Source organism: Rhinolophus sinicus, chromosome 12 (genome assembly GCF_057876585.1).
Source record: "Rhinolophus sinicus isolate RSI-liver-muscle chromosome 12, RSI-T2T, whole genome shotgun sequence".
NCBI lineage: Eukaryota > Metazoa > Chordata > Mammalia > Chiroptera > Rhinolophidae > Rhinolophus > Rhinolophus sinicus.
The window spans coordinates 56,344,987-56,370,717 of record NC_142512.1 but is presented as its reverse complement, the minus strand read 5'-3'; the positions used below and the strand labels follow the sequence as shown (position 1 = coordinate 56,370,717).

At 53.4% G+C, this 25,731-nt stretch overlaps 1 protein-coding gene across 2 annotated transcripts in view; it reads right to left on the bottom strand.

The window, feature by feature from the left end:
- RPTOR (regulatory associated protein of MTOR complex 1) overlaps nt 1-25,731 on the bottom strand; it is a 271,642-nt gene that overhangs the window by 75,069 nt on the left and 170,842 nt on the right. For both annotated transcript variants that reach the window (XM_019735643.3, XM_019735644.3), the window contains exons 8-11: nt 16,871-16,971; nt 16,232-16,376; nt 10,903-10,978; nt 5,317-5,418 (exon numbers count right to left, since the gene is read on the bottom strand). In XM_019735643.3, coding sequence (XP_019591202.3) covers nt 5,317-5,418; nt 10,903-10,978; nt 16,232-16,376; nt 16,871-16,971 — 424 coding nt within the window. The remainder of the gene's footprint in view (nt 1-5,316; nt 5,419-10,902; nt 10,979-16,231; nt 16,377-16,870; nt 16,972-25,731) is intronic.

Genomic DNA, 25,731 nt, shown 5'->3' with positions numbered 1-25,731 from the left:
AACCTCAATTTCTTAATTCATAAAACAAGGATAGCACAAGCGTCTTATTAAATAAGAAATTAAAGCTCCCAGGACAATACTAGCCTATAGCACTTGATTACTTGCCAACATGACAGGTATCCATGAGCAATGGGGACAAAGAGATTGCAGGACAGTGGGAACTGTGACTCACAGAACTTGAGAGGGAGGGTCAGGGAAAGGAGACTCTGGAAGAAGAGGACGGAGGGACAGCCCAGCGAGGCTGGGTGGCCTACAAGGGGAGAGCTGGTTGGGCGAGGGAAAGGACAGGCGGAAGTGGATGAGAGGGTGTTGGCACTGAAGCCAAAGAAGGAACAGGCGGCTTCTAGTGTCACCTGGTCCCGGAGGTGAGCAGAGGACCCATGAGAGGGCCCACTGGTGCAGGGACGTGGATCTGGTGCAGTTGTGGGGAGGACAGCAAGGCAGAGCAGGAGGGGACAAGGTGAGGACACGTGGGGGCCAGAGCAGCCCCCGTGTAGGGGTGAACTCAGCTGGTGGGACGAGGGCGGGGTGGCAGGAGCACGAGGTGGTGGACAGAGGCGGGGCGGTCCTGAAGGCACCAGGTTCCTGAGAAGATGCTTCCGGGGCGGGGGTGGGGGGTGCCCAGGTCAGGGAAGTGGACTGGAGGAAGAGCCGTTGGTGCAGCCATCTGCTTCGCCTTCCACTGGTTTGGGGCCCATTCCCACATCACTGCTGGATGGGGGGTCTGAGTGTTCTGCTTCGTGTGGGGACATTCAGATGCTGGTTACGAAGCTGGGAAAGGTTATGTGCGGGCTGCTCCCTTCTGACCTGGGACCGGGTCCCCCTTATCTGTAGATGGTGGGTTATCATGGGCCATTGCCGCCTGAAAGTTAGGACTGGAGGGGCAAGGACAGGCAGTGGAAAAGTGTGGCCTTGGAGTCTGGCCGGCCTGACCTCGCCCGACTCTGTCACTTCCTAACCGTGTGGCTTAAATCACGTGCTCTCGGGACAATTCTGTTTCCTCCCCAAGCAGAGGGGAGGTTGCATCTGACTTGAGCTTCTTCTCAAAAGCCGTCCAGCACGAGGCCGCCTAAAAAACACTCAGGTCCTGGCTTCAGCATGCAGTCGTGGACGTCTCCATCTTCTTTCAGAAGCGTGTGAGCGACTATTTTCTTTAAAAAAGATTTTACTGGGAAAAGGGAACAGACTTTATTGGGGAACAGTGTGTACTTCCAGGATTTTTTTTTTTTCCAAGTCAAGTTGTTGTCCTTTCAGTCTTAGTTGTGGAGGGCACAGCTCAGCTCCAGGTCCAGTTGCCGTTTCTAGTTGCAGGGGGCACAGCCCACCATCCCCTGTAGGAGTTGAACCGGCAACCTTGTGGTTGAGAGGACGCACTCCAACCAACTGAGCCATCTGGGAGGCAGCTCAGCTCAAGGTGCCGTGTTCAATCTTAGTTGCAGGGGGTGCCGCCCACCATCCCTTGCGGGACTCGAGGAATTGAACTGGCAGCGTTGTGGTTGAGAGCCCACTGGCCCATGTGGGAATCGAACTGGCAGCCTTCGGAGTCATGAGCATGGAGCTCCAACCGCCTGAGCCACTGGGCCAGCCCCGACTATTTGTTGTTACAGAAAACGACGCTGCCTGAGGCCACGTTTCCAACCCATCCAGGCTGAGCAGAGCTTCCTGTTCACCAGGTCTGTGGAAATGGCTGCGACATCACATCAGAATCACACAGCAAACAGACCTGGAGCCTGTGAAGATTCTGCGTTTGGATTCCTTTTGTTTAAAACAGTGCAAACGTGAATGAAAAAACTCTGTTTTTCAAGGTAAATAGCAGAGAGATTTGCAGAGGAAGAAACAGCGCAGGGCTAAGAAACCCAACCAGGCCAGTTCACGTTATCACGTTATCTGTGTTACACTGACCGGCACCCAAAGAAAGGGCTCATTTACGAATGCAAAGTGGAAAGGGAAACGAGTCAGCATCACTGCTGTGACACGATCGTCTTCCCGATTGTGTGTCCACGTTGATGAAACTCCTTTAAAGCATCGACGGCCCACTGGTCCCAGACTCAGCATCTGAAGACCTCCGGCAATGCAGGATTTTGTGCTGAGATCATGAATGTTTCATGGGAAAATAAAGAGCAGCAACAAAGAGCCCTGGGGAAAATGTTGGGTAGTGTTCTTTTAAACATTCCATCTTTTTTTCAGATTCCTTCTGTTGATTTATATTTTTTTAAAATGGAAGCCCCACATAAATTAAAGTTACTTTTACAATCAGGACTGGCGTACATGTGTGTGTGCGTGCGTGTGCGTACATATGCATGTATATATAAGTATATATTTTTAAGCTCCAGTTTCAAACTGCCCCAGGACCTCTGGGAACGAGAGCTAAGTGTCGTGGCGAAAGGCTGGAACTCCTTCGTCTGTGGCAACCCAAACTGGAGACTCATCATGGTGACGTGAGACCCCAAGTTAAAGGGGATGCTTTGTCTTGTGTGTGGAGAGCTCAGCGCTGGCTGCGGCCTAGTGGTGCAGCGGCTGCAGCCCTGGCCAGGCGGCCCCCAGTGACCACAGATTCTGGGGACCCGGGGAGGATGTAACAGTAACACCCCACTTATCATCCTGCTGCCCCTAGTAATCAGCCTGTATTTGAGACCAAACATTCTATTTAACATCAAACAACACAGTGAAAGCAAACGGTTCTCCTGACGAAAGGTCGTGCTGACTCCCAGGTCTGTGTACAGTGCTCACGCCGTGTCCTCTAAAATCCCTTTCTTCCCCCTCTTTTCTAAACTTGGAGATTCCTCCTTCTCTGCCTGGGCTCCTCCGTGTACAGGGAGCGTGGACAGCAACCCCAACCCCGGCCTCGCAGGGCTGTGGCTGCCAGAGTCTTCTCTCCGGTCCTTCTGCGGAGTCCTGTTTTTAGAAGGGCAAAGAGGACTTCGGGCTGTCAGTGACAGTACACGTCCGTGCTGACGTCTGCAGGAGGGGCTGCAAAGCCGCTGGCAGAGCAGACAGTGCATCTGACCCTGACGATCATTCATCAGCGAATGCCTCTCAAGTTTCCGGGGAGAGGTAGCTATCTCTCTGGCTTGTGGGAAAAGTAGCAGGGATCGGAAAAGCTGGAGTCTCTGTGCTGAAGTTCTCTCCCTCAAACAACACTTTCCCACTCACCACGGCACGAGAGGATAATTTATGGATAACGGGGTCCAGGCTTTGGCAAAAATAAAGCTCCTGAAGGTAAAGCATGGTGAAGTGAACTGGATTCACGAGAAAGAAGCTGACACCGTGGGCCAAGTGCCCCTGTTCATTCCGTCTCTCCTTCAGTAAAGGGTCATGCACTGACCCAGGGTGGGCACCGCCCGGGAGCCGGCCGCTCGGGAATGACAGAGACTCTGACGTTTCTGTGGAAGACCACACACAGACACTCTCCTTTTCTGTCACAGTTACTTTCCTTATTTCAGCGTCAGAAAGTCGGCTCTATTAGGTCTCCTCTTTCCCCGAGGGAGTGGATTGTTAATGGAACATTTAAAAAAAGTCGATAGGAGGCCATTTACAAGAGGATGTTCGCCAGACCTGAAAGAACTGGACTTGACACGCTCGGCCTCGCACCCCCGCTCTGGAGGGAACTGACTTCACCGCCTCCCGCTGCTGAAATAATGGGAGGTCAGTGGGAGGGCCACCGGCTCCACTCATAAACATTCTGGTAACAGCTACCCCGCGCCACTGCCACCCCCGAAATCCTGTCTGTCTGGCTTCATTCACACCCGGCCACCTTTCTGCACCCATTAAAGGAGAGAGCGCTGGCTTCTGCCAATTGGTCAGTTTTCTTTGTTTTGTTGTTATTATTGCTTTTTTGTTTGTTTTGAAAATTTGTTTATTTGCTCACAGCTCATCTTGCAAACTTGGGATAGTCTTATATTAAGCTGATCCAGAAGAATGTAAGAAGCAGTAACAACTTCTGCGTTCTTCTCCCAACATCAGAAAAGCGGTCACAACCGGCAGCATCAGAACATCTCCAGTGAAACAGCGCAGACGATGTTACCTTGTTGCCGACCTGTTACTGAGGCAACGCAGCTATTGTTGCATTTGGACATCTCTGCCGCCTCCTCCTCTCAGACCCTTTGTGCTGAGATTCCTGGCCCCCCGTCCAGAACCAGGTGAAACCTCAGCTCTGTTGCAAACACGTGATCTTCAAAGCCAGTGTGCGACTGACGGGGGCAGTGGACCCACACCAGGAAGGCAAGTGGCTGTGTCCACAGTGGTGACAGAGGGACACGGTTCACCCACAGCGAGCATGTGGCCAGGTGAGGCGGGCGGTGCTTCTGGCAGGATGCACGATGCGGCGAGCAGCCTGAGGGAGGACGTCCTTGGACAGGAGGACCAGGAAGCTCGCGATCCCGTCCGTGTCCCAGAGGCGAGGGACCTCAGTAGCTCTTTGGGGCAGTGGTGACTGCACTGGCCGATGCTCCAAACCGAAGACCCCAGGGCAGGGTGCCCTGCACTTCATAACTGAACACAGACGTAAACACCCACCCTCCTGCTGCTGCAGCTTCTCCCCATGTTCAACCGGCCACCCTGACTGCAGAAAAGCTTTGCCAGGCTCAGTGAGTCATTAGACCCTGGTGTCTACACTGACCGTAGTTTTAAAACTCTTTTGATACTGTCCTCATGTTACGACGCAGCCCACACGCCTCCCCCATGAACACACAGTAACTGACAAAGTTCTGTGATACCTTCTGCGCTTCTCACCTGGGATGGGCATTGGTACTGGCCACCACATCCTGTCTGATCACGACCCAAACACTTAGCTGGGCGGGACCCACAACGTGATCTCCCAGCCACGGAGTGGGACACGGCCTGCAGTGTGCAGTGACACAGGCTGCCGTGTGACTGGCCCCTGACCACATGCAGCGTGGGAGCATGTCCAGGACGGGGCGGTGATGGTGCCCAGCTCATTTCGTCAGGGACCACAGGTGCCGGATTTGGAGCCCACGGCAGCCCATTTGTCATTTGCTCAGGGCTCTGCGTCACCTTCCTCCAGGATTAATTTGCATCTGTGGTCCCTGATGCATAAGGGAGGCATGGGGGTGGCTGCTACACCCCAAATTAGTGTTTCATGGGGGTGGGCGGTGGCGGCACACATTTTCCCAGGAGAGCACTTCAGGTGTAACTGTGCAGTCAGCTCCCATGCCTCTGAAGGTCTGTGGCACTGCTTCCCCCAGTGCCATCACCACCTGCGTGCCCCTCCCGGTAAACCACCCCCAGGACAGCGCGGTCACCTAGCCTCCTTCCGTGGGACGCTCAGCCCGCCGGGCCTGAGCTGGAGCGACTCACCTGCAGCACAATGGGAAGTTGCTCAGGCGGGCTCCTGTTCTCCACGCCCATCGTGAGCCACACCTGGAATGCGGTCAGCTGCTCGGCAAAGAACGGGCTGTGCTGTGGGTGGGCAGAGGGGGCGTGGGTTAGGCACCCACCCTTCCCACCTGGCCCTCACACCCACCCGCCCGTCACTTCCACCACCACTGTGCACCGCCGGAGCAGAGCAGGTGGTGAGCGGTGCTCAGACCGATGTACTGTCCAGGAGAACCAGCAGAGTATGTACACAGACTGGGCGCGGGGACGGACGGGAGAAGGACCGGAGTCCAGGACGACGCAGGGCGCGTGGCCTGAGCACCGGGAAGGGGGGGGCCTGAGCTGAGGTGGGACGGCGGTGTGAGCTGCTGGGAGGAGACGGGGATTCGTCTGGCTGCGTGGACTTAAAGATGCCCACTGGACACCTGCATGAAGACATCCGGTGCCAACGGAGCACACGGTCTGAACTTCCGGACACAGGTCTGGGCAGAGCTATGAAGTGAAAGTCAAGTGAGAAAGGGAAGGGTCTAGGATGAGCCTTGGACTCTCCACATTAGAGGCCAAGGAGGTGAGGCGGACGCAGGGCCAGCGGAGGGCGGAGCTGGAGGAGGAAGAGTGGCCGGCAGTGTCAGAGCCTGGGGGCGGGTCTGGCGGGACTCAGATTCGGAACTCAGTGTGACCGTGACCGGCTGAGTGACACAAAGCCCACTGGAGACCATTAAGTACAGTCTTGGGTGGCAGTGGGCCGAGCATAGCTCGGGTGGGCTCAGAATGAAAGGTGATGCAGAGACTCAAGTACAGACAGTCCTTTGAAGGAACTGGCTGAAAGGGGAAGGCGAGCAATGAAGTGAGGCTGCAGGAGGAGGGGACCAGGTGGAATCACGTGATGAAGATTTCATTTAAAGACGGAGACTGGTGCATATTCGTAAACTGATACAGGACGGGAAGAGGGGGGCTGGTGATGGAGGGGCAGTGATGCTCAGATGGTCGGCTGGTGCTGCTGGGAGCACCGGCAGCTGTCCAAGAACGGGAGACGGGAAAGCAGACCGGCCGGGGGCAGGGCTGTGGGCAGGCACAGGGAACGGGCAGAGGCTCTCTCCTATCGCTTCTATTTCTCAGTGAGACAGGACTGGAGGATATGGTCGCAGAGGAGGTGCTGGAGTGGGTCGGAGCAGAGAGGAGCTGGAAGGGACGAAGGAAGCACTTCGGTCAGACCAACCGGCAGCGTGTAAGGCCCCTCGAGGGTAGTGATCACCGCGGGGTATAGCGGGTTCCCCCAGTCCCGACTAGGGTGTGGGTGTACCCAGAGGTGCAATTTACTCAGGGACCTCAGAGTGAGGGGACAGGGAGCAGAGGATGTGAGAAGACTGTGCCTGACCTGGGATCAGTGGGTGAGGCAGGCCAGCAGGGGCCCCCAGAAGTCAGAGTGATGGAGGGACAAGCTGAACAGTGGCCATGGGGGTGTAGAGGCTGGTGTGTCCTCGCTTTGGCACTGTGGAGGGGATGGCTTTCCTGGCGATGGCAAGACAACGGAAACCCCAGAAAAGGTGGCTCCAGTGGGAGGGGGACGCGGCCATGGGAGGGGGACGCGGCCGTGAAAGGAGGTCTGGGAACTGAGGCCAAGAAGACGGCCTGCTGGGTTGTGCTGTCTCATGGAACCATTTTCACTCCATATAGTTCTGCTGTCCGAGCCCCAAATAAAAAGAATCCCCAAATCACAAACCTCTGCCTCCCACCCTGTCAGCTCTGCCCCACCGTCTTTGTTTCCCATGGGGAGAGCGGTGGCTGCACTTCAGAGGCACAGCTGTATGTAAGGGAGGGACGCCGGCCTGCGATCCCCGGGTTCCAGCCGTGTGGACACTCTGAGCCGTGGGCAGGGCCTCCGCGTATCAGAGCCACCACACTCCAGGTGTGCTCTCTCCATGCCTCCCGGAGACGCCTGGACATCAGAGTCACCAGGCCCGTCATAAACAGTGCGTCACGTGAGAATGCAGAGAACACTCACCACTTAAGAATTCACGTTCCTGCAGAGTCAGCTTACATCAAGTCAATTAAATTTGGGGGCAGAATGAACTGGAACAGAGCCTCCCAAGTGATTTTCCTGTTTCTCCGTGAATTATTCATCAATTGGTGTAAAAGCAGCAACCTGGTGAAGTGCGCCCTCCCTCCCCACGTCTGGCGAGAACACAGCTGCACGGAAAACCCTCTGTCTGTGAGGGGCCGCTGGGAAGCCCACATCCAGCCTTGTCCTCTCCCTCCCTGTCGGGCTGGCTCCTGCCTGAGTTACCAGGCTGTGCACTATTGGAGAACCTGCTCCAGGCAGCGGGCAAGACGGGCGCTTCTGACCTTCCCACCCAGCACAACCGAGAAGGAAAAGCCTTCGCTGCAGGAGTGAGCTGAAGCCGGCATGCTTCCTAGAGCGCGAACCACGGCGACCGCCCAGCACATGCGTGGCTCAGTCTCGTGAAGGAGGCGCCACGAACCCTATGTGGAGCAGCCCTCATGCATCGGACAATGATTCAGAGCGGATGCTGTGGCCAGGTCTCCAAGATGCTCTCTGCAGTGTCAGTGCTGCTGTGCAGAGTCGGGGGGGGGGGGGGGGGGGAGAAGACGGAACCCAGGATGAGTGTTCCAGAGGAGAGCTCACACACGTGGTGGGCACAGGCTGAGTCACGTGGCCACGTGGCCAGGGCCTCCCAGGACAACTCTGATGCAGGCGGTCTGCTCTGCTGTCAGCCCACGGCTCAGACAGTCTGCAGGTCTGACAAGAGGCACCACGTGCCATGGACTAAAAGTGGGCAGCTGGCTACGAGCACGAAGAGCCAGGCCTGACCACTGGGCAGACCCAGCCGGCCTTGTGCTGTCACATGAGAGAGGAAAGCTGGTTTATCTCCACACACTTCCTGCTCGTCTCACTTGCTGTCCCCACCGCAAACACACCGATCCTGGCTCCTGTGTGTGCCAGCAGGGGAATGATACTCTCGCTACTTATGGACGACCTCACTGCTCAAGAAGAGACAACAAACCCCCGCACAGCCCAGCGCATTCAATGTCCAACCACCTGTGAGACCGCTGAGCTCGCAGACGGCTCTCTTTAAACCCTCAGGGAAGTCAGCTGTGCAAGCTTCTTCTCCTTGCCTCTCTCTCTCCGTGAACAAACACCAGTGCTGACAGGGTCCTTGCCACTGTGAATAAAAATCCGTCACTTCCCACCGCTGACTGGAAGACTGAATACTCGTAAATGCTACGCTTTCTTTTAGTTTTAAGACAGGCCAGTCATTTATAGGAAAATTACTAGAACAAAAGTGAATTTAATAGTTTACAAAATCACTTGTAAACAACATATATAAATAAAATAAAAAACGAAATTTAAAAAGACACTATTTGCAGCCATAGTGATGGATTAGAACACACACTGGTGGCCGGCAGAGGGACGGGGTGGGGGGGTGGCTGAAACGGGTGACGGAGAGTAAAGGGTACAAACTTCCAGTTACAAAATTATTACGTCACGGGGATATAACTAATGGCACAGAGAAAATACTCAGAAATACTGTAATAACTTTGTAAGGGTGACAGAGGCAACGATTTACTGTGGTGATCACTTCATAACGTACATAGGTACCGAATCTCTGTGTCACACACCTGAAAAGGACACCTGCAGAGTGAAAAAAGGTATTCACAATGCATCACAAAGGATTCGTATTCAGAACATACACCAAACCACTACACATCAATAAGAAACAGATAATATAAGAGAAAAATGAATTTACAAAGGAGGATATTCGAATGGCCAATAAAAATACGAAACAGGGAAATACAAGACCAAATCTCAATGAAATACCTTTTCACACTAAACTAGACCAAAAGGGGGAAAAGCTGGACAACACCATCGATCAGGATGTAGAGCGAGAACACTGCCCAAGCTGTGGGCAGAAACCTCCCGGGACACTGTCTGGCAGCAGCTGCTAAACCGAGGGACGCACACCTGTGACCAGAACTTGCACCTCGAGTGCACACACCTGTCACAAATGCACAAGGCCGGGCTGGACCTGGGGTGGGGTGAGGGAGGCACTGGCCTCAGGCACAAAACTTAAGGAGGCACCAAAAAACTCACCCATTGAGGTAAAGAAAACTTGGATACAATACTCAACAGATAAACATTAAGGCAAAAATCCATAATGAACAAACTATGAACATTTCAAACAAAGGCCCCACAGTCCTGCTTCCTCTTTAGCCTCAGGTGTCAACAGCAGCCGGGACCTGGCCAGCACCGTTGGTGGGGGCCGCACCCTGGACACTCCAAGTGCCCGCTGGCCCTGGGATGACAAGCGAGCAGTGTAGCGCCACCGCTGTCACAAGAGGGAGCGACAATGCGGAGCCGTGCGAAAGCGGTGGGGTGGGAGGCTGCACCCATCTGAATACAGAGCCGTGGGCGGCGGCAGCCCTGGGGGAAGGCAGTGCCAGGGCGGCCGGGAGGGGCTCCAGGGGCTGCTCCATGTGGGTGCTGGTCCCTGGAGTGTGTCCATGCAGCTTGGACTCGGCAGGCTGCGTGCTTATGACACAGGGAATTTTCTATACGTATGTTATGCTTCAAAAACGTGAAAACTATTAAAAAGCTAGCATGAGGTCCACCTCAGTTACTCCATCCCCCGGTCAAATGTGGTGAAATTATTCCCCAACGCAGAACACGCTTCCCGCAGATGAGAGATGAAATTCTAAGCTCGCTGACAAGGCAGGGTGCCTGGCACAGGAGCAGAAGGCCAGAACAGAGAACCCGGATGATTTCACATGGGGCACACAGCTCTGATTCCCTAACGGTACAGAACGAAACCATGCACAGAGCACACGTGTAAAAGCCAAAGTCCTACAAGCTTTTCCAAACCTGGCCTCCGTGGGAGAGCTCAGGCACACGGGAGGGCCGCCGGGCCGCCCCGCCCCCACCCCCTGCACCCCTCTGGGTAACAGCCCCCGGGCCTCCCACCTCCACCTGTTGCTAAGGGTGCTCTAACTTGAGAGCTGTGACTTCTCTTCTCACGGGACTCCTGAGGAAGGGACCAGGCATCAGACCTGGCATCCACATACAGCAAACACTCAGGAAATGAATCGTGAACAAAACAAAAGGGGGCCCTGGGAGAGCTGCTGGGAGACCCCGGTGGAGTTACTCTCTCAGCGCCACAACTAAAATGGCACTGACTCCATGACCGCAGACCCCCTAGGAAATGTGGCCCGGGGCCCACACAGTCCCTGGGGCTGAGCACTGCGCCCTCAGAGGCTTCCAGGCACAGCAAGGGGAGCAGCGTCTCAGGGACACCCACGGTTAAAGGCGGGATGTGGGGCGCGGGGAAAGCAGATTTATGTGGCAAGGTTTTAACAGAAGACACTTCCTGAGGGCTGACCACCTCAGAATCTATCTTTAACCTCTGGCTGACACACTCTTTTGAACTTCTGACTAAGCGCAGTCAGATACCCTCGTGTCCTGGGCGCCCCACCTGACAGGCGCTTTGCAGCCCAGGTGCCCACAGAAGCAGCCCCCAGGGCAACCCACGCAGGACACCCAGAGGGACTCACCCGAAATGCAGTGCCTTCCTCGATGATCGTGGGCAGCTGGGAGAGGCAGATGTCCACGGCGAGGTCCCAGGCTTGCCTGGGGAGAGAAGAGAGGGACGGCCACTGGGCGTCACTGACTGGCTTCAACAGGAGGGCCCCAGACACAGCAGGCAGCGGCTGTGCCCATGGCTCCTGGCGGAGGGCACGGGAGCAGGAACAGGTGGCTGGCAGCATGCTCAAACCATTGTGCTGTGACATCTTTTCTTTTTAAAGTGAGAAACAAGTTTGGGGAAAATAAAGGGACTTGTCCCACCTTCTAGTGTGGGTCCCACCCAACGTGAGCACACCCAGCGCAGTGGCCTGCGCACGCCCAGGGAGCAGCTGTGACACCAGAGTGGCCGGACAGCAGCTACGTCACACACCAATGTGCCACAGGAGGCAAGGGTCAGGCCAAGACGCTTCATCAGGAATGAGCCGGCGTGAGGCCAGGGGGACCTGGAATGCCCCTCGTCCCGCCCATGGCACCCCGCTAGCCCCCCACCTCCCCAGACTGCCAGCGCTGTCTGGCCCAGCATCCCTCAGTGGTCTGCACCTGTGCCCAACACCAACCACTTGGGGACGAGACAGGCGGTGCTGTTTTAGGGGGGCAACAGCCTCTTTGACTGACAGCCTGGCTCCGGGCCTGGCACTGCTGGCTCATCTCCCGAAGGTCGTCTCACACGTGCGAGATGGGCTAACGCTCGAGTCTCCCTTCCAGAGCCCTGCGAGACCCTGAGTGACAGGAAGGCCTCGGCAGAGTCGCTGGCGGGGCAAGGGACACTCAGGGAGCTGCACCCGCCGCACGTCCAAGGTCAGGGCTAAACGGGATGCCGGTCGCTGCCTCACTCCGCAGCCCGCGACCGCAGCCCGGTCCCACGGACCTCGTGATGCTTCCATTCCTACTTCCTTCCTTTAACGAGCGGGCCCCTCGTGGAAACCAAGTCACGCTCAGCACACAACTTAGTTTCCAGTACTGCACACGCTGCTCCAGGGCATTTCCTCAGACTCAAGGAGCCCACGTTCTGTTCACTTGGCCTAATGGAACTGAGTGTCCGACGGCACCTCCTCAGATGTCCTCATGAAGGATCAAACAAGGAGAAAAACATAACCCCCCGAGAAAACAGTAGGAATTTCAGATGAACAAAACGACGTCCCATTATTCAAATACATGAGACGGTTCGTTTTCTCCCAGACTGGCCCCCTCTGCTCACGCGTGCCCTTCCCCCACCAATCTAATTAAGAGGCAATCAGAAGCTAATCAAATGTGCCCACAGTACAGGCATAAGCAGCTCCCACGCGCTCAATAAATGCCCGGGCTGCAGGCAAACTGGTTGTTTAGCAGCCATGAGGGAGGCACTTACTCTTTGTTAAGACAGAAGCAAAGTCAATTATTGCAATTAAGCTCTACAAGGATGCCTTGAGTTTTATCAAATAGAAAGTTTCAGCTTCAGGAGTTAGAAGGAGAAAGGTGTGCACAGTTGGGAGAAGAAGGTGTGAGGTGGATGGGTGTGGTGGCAGCTGGCCGCGCACCCAGCTCCGAGGGGGGCCGGCGGGCACCTCTGGGATCGCCCTCATGTACAGCGGCTGCCGTGCCCTGTCCTGCCCACCTCATCACAATCACGAAGACGAAGAATCCCAACCCATTAGAAACTGCCCGCAGGTTCCCGAGCAACGGGACTCGAGATAAAGCACCAAGAGCCAGCTGCCCGGAAAGAGTACTCAGCACCGTCTGCTCTGGCTTCCTCGTCCTCCACAGAGAAACCACATCAGCCAGGGCTGACCATCCTAAGAAGTGTGACCACTGTCACCATGAGGCCTGATGGCTCCTCAGGGCTGGCCCCAACCTAGGTCCACGCACTGGGGACCGTGTGCTGCACACTTTTTCATGCAGGAAACCAGCCCAGGATGGCTGTGTTTTCATTTGTGCACAGAGGCTCAGGAGACTGCCACATGACAGGAAGTCACAGGGCAGGGGTGTCCCTTAGGTCATGGGGAGGGATGCAGACGAGCTGCTCGGGGCCATCGACTGTAGGGGCGCAGCTGTCTGAGTGACAGAGGACAGGACACCTGAGACCCGCTGACACCAGGCGGTCAAATCTGACGACCAGCGCAGTGGAAGGTGCAGGATGCCTGAGGGGAGGTGTGGGGCGCATGGCGGGCGGGCACTGGCAAGCCAGCCGCCCTCTCTGGGCCGCTGGTGGTTTACGCAAAAGGAAAGGGTCACATTTGAGAAGCTCAGGGCCCCACTAAGCTGCACAGCTGCACGGCACAGCGACCTGCTCCTGGCGGAGGATGCATCCACCAGAACGGCTGCATCTGCAGGGTGCAGTGATCACAGGGAGTGTGGCGTCTGGACTTGGGTTCTCCCTGAGGGACAGGAAAAACGAGTCCCCAGGCCCGAGGCCCTGCTTCCGGCACCGGCGTGGGGGCGGGGCGTGTGCGCTGCTGCTCGGGAAGGACCGTTCCGTGGGCGCTGGGTGCTGGGCTGCTCGGATCATCACGGCCCGGATTTCAGGAAATGGGCCTGAGACGCTGCCGCGACCGCCTGAGGAGGGGCCGGGATGACAGCCTTCCAGGAGCGCGGCCTCCAGCTGCACCCATCAGTCAGCGAGCATGGCGCCCTCGGTGGCACGGAAGGTACAGGTCATTACCACCGAGAAACACGAGGGTTCCAGGACCGGCTGAAATTGGAAGTGAAAGGGAACAGCTCCCTTACGGCTTCGCATCAAAAATTAAACAGGAACAGGCCCTGAGCAGTTCATCATTAGCACCCCGCCCGAGGCCAAGTGTAAATGGGTATTACTCTGTGCTTTAACCTCAATTTTTGTTACGCGTTGTTCCCTTCTTCTCCTGCCAGGAATTCAACCTCTCCATCACCACCCAAGGGATATAATGACTGCGGGGTGAATTACTGGTTCCCAGCGCAGCTCTGACTACCTTGGCGGAGCGCTCCCTGGGGACCCACAAGCTTTGGTCCATTAATGGGCACGGGAACGCTCTGGGCACCGGTTTCGAGCGCTGCATCATGGGAACGAGCTGTGCCCAAAGCCCCTGGTAACTCCAATGGTGCCGAGCCCAGTCTGGAGGTGACACGGCGACCCGAGGTGCCCAGGCCTGTTCTCCCACGTTGGCGGCCGCGCTGCAGCCTGTGCCCTTGCAGCTGCTCCCCCCGCCTCTCCTTTTTGCTCTCTGCTCAGCTCTGGTCGTGGCTCTGTTCCCAGCACAGCACACCATCAGCTTTCCTCTCTGCAGCTGAGCACATTGCACGGAGGCCACTTTACACCTAGAGAAACATGTCCCAAGACGTGGACTCGCTGCTGGCTGGCCAGGTGGACGTCACATTGCCTCCTCCTAAGGGACCTGTGTGGCTTGGTGAGGCCCTAGTGGCTGGAAGGCCCTTTACACTGGGCAGCCCGTTTCCTGTTGTACTAGTTTTCCGGCCATGGGCAGATGCGGCACTGACCCCACTCAGCTCTTCTGCCTGTCTTTCTTTTTTCTTTTCTTTTCCTTTTTCCTTTTTAAAATAAAAGATGTTTTATAAGTCTGGTTCAGAAGGAATGGACAGGATTTCAGGCACCGCTTTTCTCATGGGAATAAGACTCCTGTGAAGATCTGCTCTTCCAGAAACGTGGGTCCCCGTTCTAATTATTCATTCCAAGTCTTACAAAGGCTTTTCAAACAATTCTCATCCAATTCTAGTCTTCATGGATTTGTGGAAATGGGATTTGCTGTGGTCTGCCATTCCGTTCACACATGACTGAAGTTGCTACATGGCTGGGTCTTCCGGAGACCTCGCTTCCTACAGCTGGGTTTCGCTGTATCAGCGTTCTCTGTGTTACTCTGTAAACTCCTAAAAAGCTTAGGGGTGATGCGTGTTTTAACCTTTTCTGGCCAGCACAGTGCAGCTTTCTTTATTGCACAGATAAGAATGGTAGTTCCTGATTTTCCTTGAGTGAATGAGAGGCAGTTAGCTTACAAAGTCCTCTTGGTTCTTTGGGCTTCTGGGGTCAGAGAAAAGGGGTTGCGCACATATTTTTTAAAAAATCACCAGCTGGGGCCGGCCCGGTGGCTCAGGTGGTTAGAGCTCCGTGCTCCTAACTCCGAAGGCTGCCGGTTCAATTCCCACATGGGCCAGTGGGCTCTCAACCACAAGGTTGCCAGTTCAATTCCTCGAGTCCCGCAAGGGATGGTGGGCAGCGCCCCCTGCAACTAAGATTGACCACGGCACCTTGAGCTGAGCGGCCGCTGAGCTCCCGGATGGCTCCGTTGGTTGGAGCGTGTCCTCTCAACCACAAGGTTGCCGGTTAGACTCCTGCAAGGGATGGTGGGCTGCGCCCCCTGCAACTAGCAACTGGACCTGGAGCTGGAGCTAAGCTGTGCCCTCCACAACTAAGATTGAAAGGACAACAACTTGACTTGGAGAAAAAGTCCTAGAAGTACACACTGTTCCCCAATAAAGTCCTGTTCCCCTCCCCCAATAAAATCTTAAAAAAAAAAAAAAAAAAAAATCACCAGCTGAAACAAACCTGACCATGAAAACACACCGTGAAATGGTTTTCAGGTTAAGCCTCAGTGAATGGCTCTGTCTAAACACTTGTATCGGGGTTTCTCCCGCTGACGGGGATAAGCGAGACTCGCTCTCCTTTACCACCCCATCAGCACTTCCTCAGACTCTGTGCTAAAAAGCAAGGAGACAGGAGAAACGGCATGCCTTCAGACACACGGTCGAGATTCAAGACAACTGACGCCGTGGTTATCGTCCAACTACTGTTAGTAGTGTTAACGGCAGTTCCCCAGTTTTGGGGGAAAGGTGTAAGCGACAGCTATGAAGACCACACTCGTGCGTATCTGTGCAGGGACGCGTGCGTGTATACGTGTATGCATACATGCGAGCATGCGTGTGTGTGTGTGCGCGCGTACGTGCAGTAAGCACATGGACTGGTCACGAGCCCACAGGCTAATTCTCTGGAGCCTTCGTGGGCTCACTTCATGAATCCAGCCGGCAGATTCTTTTCCCAACACCCGTCCCTCTGAGGCACCATCCTGCCCCTGAGTGACAGAATCGCGGGGGGGCTCCGGGACGAGGGGCCCTCCCAGTCCTGAAACACCCCCAGGCTGCCTGCTGGCCAACAGCTGTGGGCAGGATCTCATTCCCTGTGAGCAGCACCCAGGTCTCCAAGTTTGGTGGCCAGTGTCCCTCTCTGGCGGCACCTAACACCACGAACCTCAGCAGTACGAGCACAGCACGAGAGCACCCACACTATTTAGGGAGCGGAGCTGTCCGTCCGCAGCAGGCCGGCGTGCCACTTACCACATCGCGTGCATGTAGGTGGGGGGCAGGCGGGGGCTGCTGACCGGGGTGCAGTTACATGACCTCATGACCCTTTCTGCCAGAAGAAAATTTCGAAACAGACTAGCCACCAACAGGTCCTGTCTGAAGAGCTTCTGGAAGAGATCTGAGGGCAGAGAAAAGATAAAAAGGCGTCTTCAATGACTCATGTCCAGCATTTAAAGACAAATACACAAATTTACTTCCATCAAAAATTTTTACAAGCAAGTTGGGACTAACAGGTACATTATCCACTGTCAGTACATAAGTACATGCTTACATACGTAAATATGGATAAACTCCCAAACCCAGCCAATCAACAAGTTTACCACAGTGATTGTGGTTTTAAGGAACAAGGGCAGTGCCAGTGATTGTGGAAGATGAGCCCTGAATCTGCCTGGAAAGCAGCAAACTCCTGTGGGGCTCACACGGCACCTGTCACGTGGCCCAGCTCACTCTCACGGCGAGCGCCTGTGGTTCCTTCCCTTCTGCCTTTTGTCCCCCCATCGCTCTCCTCACTGGGGAGAACCCCTGCTCCATCTCACTCGTCCTATGTCCCCGGCAGTGTGTCCTGCTCCTGGCCTGCAGCCCTCCCCGCCCAGGCCGGGGCTGCAGCCTCACCCCGAGGGAGCACGTTCCACGCGATGGTGTCGGTGATGGCCGTGAAGATCCAGTTCAGCTCGCCCAAAGGGGTCCTCCTGTCATTTAGCCGGCCGGGGATCCTAGGAGACACAGTGGGTCCATCAGTGACTACCGAGCCAGGTGACGGAGGGAGGGGACAGTGGGAAGGAAAGAGGCGAGGGGAACACAGCGCTTCCACCAGAGGCAGGAGACGCTCGGCCTCCCTAGGACAACGCCATGGCCTCGCTGTGGTTTAAGACTCAGACTTCCACCTGCATACCTGAAACCCACCTCCACCTGCCACTTCCTTCCCCTTCCACACCTGTACAAAAGCCATTTCTCTGGGTGCCCCAGACGTACGTACGGAGCAGGCCCGATGGCAGCACACAGCGTCCCTGCAGCTCCTGTGTCTGAGACATGAGCCATGGACTGGGCTCCACGGGCAGCCCGTGGCCTTTGCCTCCAAGGAGTCTGCACCACAGTGCAAGGCCCGGCCCCGCCTCCTGCCTGCACAAGGGCGCGTCCAACCCCCAAGCCGAGGAGGATGCTCGTCCTAAGGTCCACTTACCTCCTGTCCGCTCAGCACTGTGTCTGAGCACCTACAGGGAGCTAAGCACTGTTCAGCACCAGACATCACCACTGTCACTACACGGAGGGCCCTGCTTTCGTGGAGGAAGGACCGACGTGCAGCAAATGCCCAAGTGCAGAGAGCGGCTAGGAAGGGAGCAGGGTGGCTCTGCGTCACTGATGCAAAGTGGGAACTAAACCGAGACTCTGCACTTCAGAAGGAGACACAGCAGAGGTCTAGCTCCTTGAAGAACGCAGGCCACCTCAGCCCTTCGTCACTGCCGTCCCGTCCCCATAGCTGCTGTGCAGGGTCACTCAGAGATGAGTGTGGGGACGCCCAGCACAAGGCCTGGCACAGGGCCCGCATGCGCCCCGGGCAGCGTCTGCTGTGCCCTCCAGTGTGTCTGTCCTTCTCGGCAAAGCCCACGGCAACCTAAGAGCTCACCTGGGCTGAGCTCCCACACCTCTCCTCTCTCCTGTCCCACTTGTCAGCCTCCACAGGCTGACGCCAGTACTCGCTTAGCTGCTCCTGACTCGACTCCCCACACGGAGTCTGCTTCTGTGCTCACGGTTCTCCCACTGCCCCGTGGACAGCCACCGACTCCAGGCCCATCCTGCCTGCTCTGACCTCTGCTGATCTGCGAGCACTGACCACCAGCTCTCTCCGGGCACCAGGCACCACAAGCACTGACGTCGGTCCCCAGCAACGGCCACTCTGCTTCCGGATCTTACAAGATGAGGAGGCGACTGGAGGTGCCTTCCTTCACCCTTTGCCTACCCGTCTGCACAGCTCACCACCATCGCCACCATCTTCTCCCATGTGTCACATATCCCTGCGGATTCAGTTTTATCAAAGCTCAAAACCGCACATGGCTCCCTCGCCTGCTCTCCGGTCCGTTCCAGGCTTCTTGCGACACCGCCTGCCTTTGCTCACCACTCTCGCGGGGCCAGGCCCACAACAGTACCCTCCATGGCCCCCAACAGGCATTTCTGCTGCAGTGACACTGTCACCCGGCCCTTAGCGGGTCTGTCCAGGGGTCTGCGGGCTTCTCTGTTTACGACTGCAGGGTTTTCGATGGCTTTCTGGCTACTGCTCCTTTAGCAGAATCTCCCTCCAAACACAGGCGGGCAGAGTCCCGTGGCTGGAGAGGGAGGGTGGGGAGCTGCCCCCGTGTCCCCAGACGGGCAGGGGAGGCCTCAGAGGAGCAAGGGCAAAACCAACGCCAACGGAGTCCCGAGTCCCCGAGTCCCGCACACAGTTCCCATGGCCTTAAACCATCAGTAACGGCCCAGAAACCCGGAAGCTTGTCCCCAGTCCCCCCGCTCCCCCAGGCAGGTCCCTCACCTTGCGCTTTTTGGCAAGCACGGAACTCGTCTGGACAGCCTCCTCATCCGCCTGGGGCCCTCCGGCTCGCCTTCACCACCAAAGCTCCACCCTCACCATCTCCAAAGTGACTATGACCGACTTGCTTGGGCTCCTGTCACCTGGGACTGGACAGCAGCCTGCATCTTCCTTTGACTCTGGCGCTGCCCTCCTCACTCACCGCTCTCCTGCTTGGGTTTCTTACCATCGCTCACGCATGTGAACTGTCTGTGTCACTAGATGAATTCCTGAGGGGCAGTGACTCACTTTCCTCGACACAATCGATCCCCTTGCAGTTTCCGGCTGACGGCTCAGCACACAGCACGATCCCCACGCCCGATAGCTCATTCCTGTTACCTCCCTATTTAAACACTGCTCCCCCTGTGGGGTGTGGCTGACATGCCCCGCCAGGACCCCTGCTCAGCGTGTGGGTAGGTGGCGGGAGACTCCACGAGGCGGAGGGACAGGCCTGGCGCTGTCCCAGTACGTGGGCGCCTCTGCAGGGCGTCCTGCGCCGTGCAGCTAAGGCTGGGCATGCGGAGGCCTCGCTGGCCTGGCCACCGGGCTGGCTTCCTTCCTGCCTCCCTCCCATGCTGCTCCCCAATAAGCCTGAGTCCTCTTCCCTTAGTGTCTGCACCCCAAACCACCAACGGGCACAGGGGCGTGTGGGGGACTCCGTAATTTGCACTTATTTACTTTCCTCATGTTACTTTCTATTTCTGCCCAGTTTCCTCTTGGACCAAATGTGCCCTTTCCTGCTGCACTGAACTTGTCCTTCTCAAATAGCCAGACTGCCCTCAGACCTGGACAGGCCACCCTCTGCCCCCCTGGCTCAGAGGACAGTCCCCGGGGGGGCACCTCCTGTCCCCGCCGAGGGACCCACCAGGCTTTGAGGTGACTGCTCTGACAGGATTCTGCAGGTATCTTTGCTGTGAAGGGCTGTGTTCAACTCAGCTGGGAGCTCTCTGAAAGCACCGAGGACGCCCTTCATTGGCTAACCCGGTGCTCAGTACCCAATGGCTAATTATGACAGGCGCCCCGTGCATATCTGATGAGGGCGCCTAGGAGCCCCCAGTGAAGAGCATAAAAAGCTCTGAGCAAATAAACTGGGACATGCAAGACTACAGTTTCCAAGAAAATGACACAAACTCACTAAAAATACCCCAGTGGTAGAAGACAAATCATCCCAAATTGCATCATCTAAGAACCGCTAGTAACATTTTGGTGATTCTCCCTCCGGATATCTCAACGCGAAACATCGAGTAATTTTAAATGTGCTGAAATAACACTATGTAAAGGGATTCTGCATTTCTGTTAAAAAAAAAAAACAACCTATAAATACATTGAGGAAAAAGTCTGGAAGAGTATGCAGTGGAGTATTAACCGTGATTATCTTGGCATGGTGGAGATTATGGATGATTTTAATTCTTTTTCCTTATCTGTATTTAATATCTCTCCTATGCTGAAAACATACTATTTGCATAACAAAGAAAAATAAAAATTTTTTTAAAGAAATAAATGGGAGGCTACAGCAAGTTTTCCTGTAAAGGGAAGGTATTTTTAAAATACATTATTTTGTAAATTTCTGTCATCTCACATTCAGTTCAAATAAAGCAAAATACACCTTTACATGGGCTACGTTAAATGACTGAAAATGGTGGTGCAGGGAACCTTGGGCCAGTTCATTTACTTAATGCAAATAACTCTTTAGAAATGCTCCACAACTAAGAAAACAGGGAGGTGAACTTAGCAACTTCTTCTAAAATCATTCTTTAAAATATCAAGGTCAGTACCTAATGGTTAGATATCTGGTAAGACAAACGCCATACACACAAGACCAGTGGTTCTCCACCTGCAGGGGCTGAAGGAGAGGAAGGGGGGGCTCCCAAAGTCACTGGGAAAAGCTGCGAATGTGCACCTGTGTATCGTGTGCACATACATTGTCTCAACTGGTGAAAACAGATACACACACACACACTATATATATACATATACACACACACACACACACACACACATATATACATATATATACATACATACAATCTCAATCATTACAAAACTACAACTGAGTGGGGAAAGAATATTAGAAATGAAGGTTGGGAACTATTGCCCTAGACAGTACATTAAAAACATTTTTTAAGTTTTTCACCTACAGTTGACATACAATATTAGTTTCAGGTGTACAGCACAGTGATCACACATTTACATAACTTACGAAGTGATCACCCTGATAAATCCAGTCCCTGTCTGACATTACACAAAGTTATTACCATATCATTGACTATGTTCCTTCTGCTGTACTCATATCCCTGTGGCTATTTTGTAACTACCAATCTGCACCAATTACGCCCCTTTCCCACTTCATCCATCCTCCCAATCCAGCAAAGAAAATGTTCAACCGGCAATGATCAAAATGTTCTCTATTGTTCATTTATCCTCTTCTCTAGATTCCACTTATAAGTGAAATCATATGACATTTGTCTTTCTCTGTCTGACTTACTCCACTTAGCACAATACCCCCTATGTCCATCCATGTTGTTGCAGATGGCAAGATTTCATTCTTTTTTATGGCTGAGTAATATTCCATTGTATATATGTACCACCTCCTCTTTATCCATTCATTCTTTGATGGACACCCAGCTGCCTCCAATCTTGGCCATCGTAGACAATGCTGCAATGAACATATGGATGCACATGTCCCTTCAAAGTAGCATTTTGGGTTTCTTCAGATAAATACCCAGAAGTGAGATTACTGGGTCTTTCTTTGCCTCTTGTTATGACTTTGTTTTAAAGTCTATTTCGTCTGGTATAAGAATTGCTACCCTAGCTTTTTGTTTGTTTGTTTGTTTGTTTCCATTTGCACGAAATATCTTTGTCCATCTCTTTACTTTCAATCTGAAGTAAGTCTCTTGTAGGCAGCATACATGAGGGTCTTGTTTACTTATCTATTCAGCCACACTATGTTTTTTGATTAGAGCATTTAATTCATTTACATTTATAGTAATTTTTGATAGATATGTAGTTATGGCCATTTTATTATTCATAATTTTGATCTTTTCTTCTTCTTCTCAAAGAAGTACCTTTAACATTTCGTGTAATACTGGCTTGGTGGTGATTAACTCCTTTAGCTTTTTCTTGTCTGGGAAGCTCTTTATCTGTCCTTTGATTCTAAATGAGAGCCTTGCTGGGTAATCTTCGTTCTTGCTTTTCATCACTTTGAACATTTCATGCCAATCTCCTCTGGTCTGCCAAGTTTCTGTCGAGAAATCAACTGACAGTCTTATGGGAGCTCCGTTGTAGGTAACTATGTGCTTTTTTTCCTGCTGCCTTTAAGAGTCTCTCTTTGACTTTAACCTTTGACATTTTAATTATGATGTGTCATGGTGCTGGCTTTTTTGGGTTGATCTTGTTTGGAACTCTCTGCACTTCCTGGGCTTCTATGTCTATTTCCTTCACCAGGTTAGGGAAATTTTCAGCCATTATTTCTTCAAACAGGTTCTCAATTCCTTGCTCTCTCTCCCCCTTCTAGTACCCCTATGACGCAAATGTTATTACACTTGATGTTGTCCCAGAGGTCTCTTAAACTATCCTCATTTTTTAAAAATAATTTTTTTGTTTTGCTGCTCTGATTGGGTGTTTTCCGCTACCTTATCTTCCAAATCCCTGATTCGATCGTCTGCTTCATCTAATCTTCTGTTGATTCTCTCTAATGTATTCTTCATTTCAGTTATTATGTTTTTGATTTCTCACTGGTTCTTTTTTATGTTTTCTACCTCCATTTTTTAATGATTTCTATCTCTTTGTTGAAATTCTCAGAGACCACTGAGCATCCTTATAACCAGTGTTTTGAACTCGCATCTGGTAGGTTGCTTGTCTCCATTTTGTTTCATTTTTCTAGAGCTTTGTTCTGTTCTTTTATTTGGGACATGTTTCTTTATCTCCCCACTTTGGCTGCCTCCCTGTTTGTTTCTATGTAGGGCTGCTATGGCTCCCAATCTTAGAGTGGCCTTATGTAGTAGGTGTCCTGTGGGGCCCAGTGGCACAGTCTCCCTGGTCACCTGAGCCCAGCGCTTCAGGTGTGTCCCTTGTGTGGGTTGTATGTGCCCTCTTGTTGCAGTTGAGCTTTGGATGCTGTTTGCACATTAGTGGGAGGGATTAAGCCTCCGGCAGATTGGCTGTGAGGACTGGCTGTGACTACAGTGGAGGAGACGCTGTGCAGGGGCTGACCCTATGGAGCAGGGTTTGCCTTAGCAGGGCTCTGGTGCCTGCCCAGTCTGCCCTTTTCATGTGCCTTTTTGTGTAGGTGGTTGGGTGGTGCTCTGGTGTGGGCTGAAGCTGGCCACCAGGTGTGTTGGTTTTGAGGCCTCCTGGGAGGGGCTCTGGTGCAGCAAGGTCAGCTGCTGCCTGTGTCCTGCCCATTTGGTGTGAGCTACAAAGTGATGTGCAAATGGTTGCCAGCGGTGCTGGGCTGGGAGGTGCCTGGGAGAGACTAAGCTAAAAATTGAGGCTGACTGCCGCTAGTGCTGGGCTTGGTGCTGCTCAGCCAGAAGTACAGGACATACCGAGGCCAGATGCTGCTTGTTTGGGGTTTGTGAACCTTTGAGAGATTTTAGTAAAGTCTGCAGCATGAGCCAAGACAAACCACTTTTATGGAAAAGCTATTGTAATTGGCTTGGGTGTGCTCACAAGTTGGGTGGAGCGGGGTCTCAGGTCATCACCAGGGCAGGAAGAACAGTGTTATGTTAACCAGGTTGATGGAGACTCAGGTATGGCGCCCACCTGTGTCTGCACTCTGGGTGTGGGGAGGGCTCAACAAAGGAACAATGGCTTCTGCCAGCACTTCTGTCTGGGAGAAAGCTGCCCCTCCAGCCCTTGCCCTGCAGCCAGGCAGCTCATTTCCTCCCTGTATGTCCCTGGAGGTTTTGGAGCTGCTGCTGGCCCAGTGCAGGAGCTGAGAGCGGTAAGTCTGTGTGTGGGCCCTTTAAGAGGAGCGCCTGGGATTCCAGCAGCCCTCCATCTCACTCAGCCACAATCTCCTTGGTTTTTGCAGCCAGAAATTATGGGGAATTCTTCTGGCACTGGAACCCTGGGCTGGGAAGCCTGGTGTGGGGCTGAGATCCCTCGCTCCTCAGGGGGGAACCTTTGCAGCTGAGATATCCCTTCGGATTTTTAACCACTGCACATTGGTGTGGGACTAGCTGTTCCCCATCTCTGCTGCCCAACCAACCTGGACGTGGTTTCTTCTGCACGTCCTTAGTTATAGGACTTCTGTTCAGCTAGACTTCAGGTGGTCCCAATGATGGTGGTTCTGCAGTTCAGTTGTAATTTTATTGTGGTCGTGAGAGGAGATGAGCACAGCGTGTACTTACTCCACCGTCTTGACCAGGATTCCCAACAGCACAGTTTTTGAAAATACTTTGTCGTATACTGACATTCTCCTGAATCAAATCGAGCCACATGTCTATAATATTATTTTCCAATATTTTTCTTCACTTGGAATTGTGCACAAGTCAACACTTTTAACATTACATTGCATCTGAGTGGCCAGAGGACGATCAGAAAGTCTGCAGTAAGAAAGCCTGGTTGGAAATGGAATCACATCCATTTAAATGTGGAAATCTGGCGGATATTGAGGTGTAATTCTCAACGCTGACTCAGACACTCAGCTGTTCAGCTGCTGTGACTCCATCTAGAGAGATGAGTCTGCTGGGTCCTGAGTAACGTCTCTAAACCTTGGGGCGTGTGGTTCAGTTAATCTCTTAGAGGTAGATGATGTCCTGGGTTCTCCTCCTGGCAATGGCAGATTAGGTGACTCAGACCATCCTCCCACAGGGAACAACTAGAAAGGCTGTGCGTGTGCAGAAACCTTTCCGAAGGCAGTGGGAGGCTGGCAAGGCCATGAGGAAAGACGGGACCAAGAGCTGAGATGCGAAGCCCAAATCTGAACCAGCACTGGAACTACCTTTCTGTAGGAGACATCTGGTAGTTTCAAAAGCAGGATTGAGAGGCAGAAAAACTGGGCTGAGCTTGGCAGACTCAGGGGCTGGGGAACAAAGTGAGCTGCAGAGCTGCCAAGGAGACGGAGCGCTGATAAAACTCCTCAGGCTTTGAGCTGGGACTCAAAGGATGAACTAGGAATAACTCAGACCTCACAGCCTCAAATTACCCCAAATCTCTGCACAATTTTCAATTTGCAGCATTCAATAAAAAATAACCAGGCACTTACTAGCAACCTAAATACACGACGGAAACCAAGACAAACAACTGGCCAAAGAAAGGGACGAACAGAGAGCTGAGATAACGGCAATCACTGAGTTGACAATAATTTTTCCTGACATGTTCAAAGAATGAAGGAATACAGTGGGAAACTTTGGCAGAGAATTGGAAACTATAAAATAACCTCTGGAAATACTAGAACTTCAAGAACTTCAAAACACATTATATTAAGAAACCAGTAGATGGGCCAGAAAAAAGCACTCAAGCGTAAAGAGACAAAAGGTTGGAACATAAGAAAAAGTACCTAAGAAATAGAGTGGGAATTGTGTAAGATCTAAAACACACATATAAGAGTCCCCAAAGGAGAGAACAGAGGGAACGGAACAGAAGCAATATTCCAAGCTATAATGGCTGAGAATTGTCTACAACTGAGAGCGACATGAACGCACGACCTCTTGGTCAGCTCAGGCTGCCACGACAGTGCATCACAGCCGGGGAGGCCTAACACACTGAAATGGACTCTCTTAAAGCTCTGGAACCTCGATGTCCAAGAGAAGATGCCAGCATGGTCAGGTGCTGCTGAAGGCTCCCTTCCCCGCCCGCAGACTGCTGCCTGCTCGCTTGTGTCCTCAAGTGGTGGGTGGGGAGAGAGCGCTCTGGTCACGGCCTCTTCTTATAAAGACACTGACCTCATCCTGGGGCCCCACCCGCA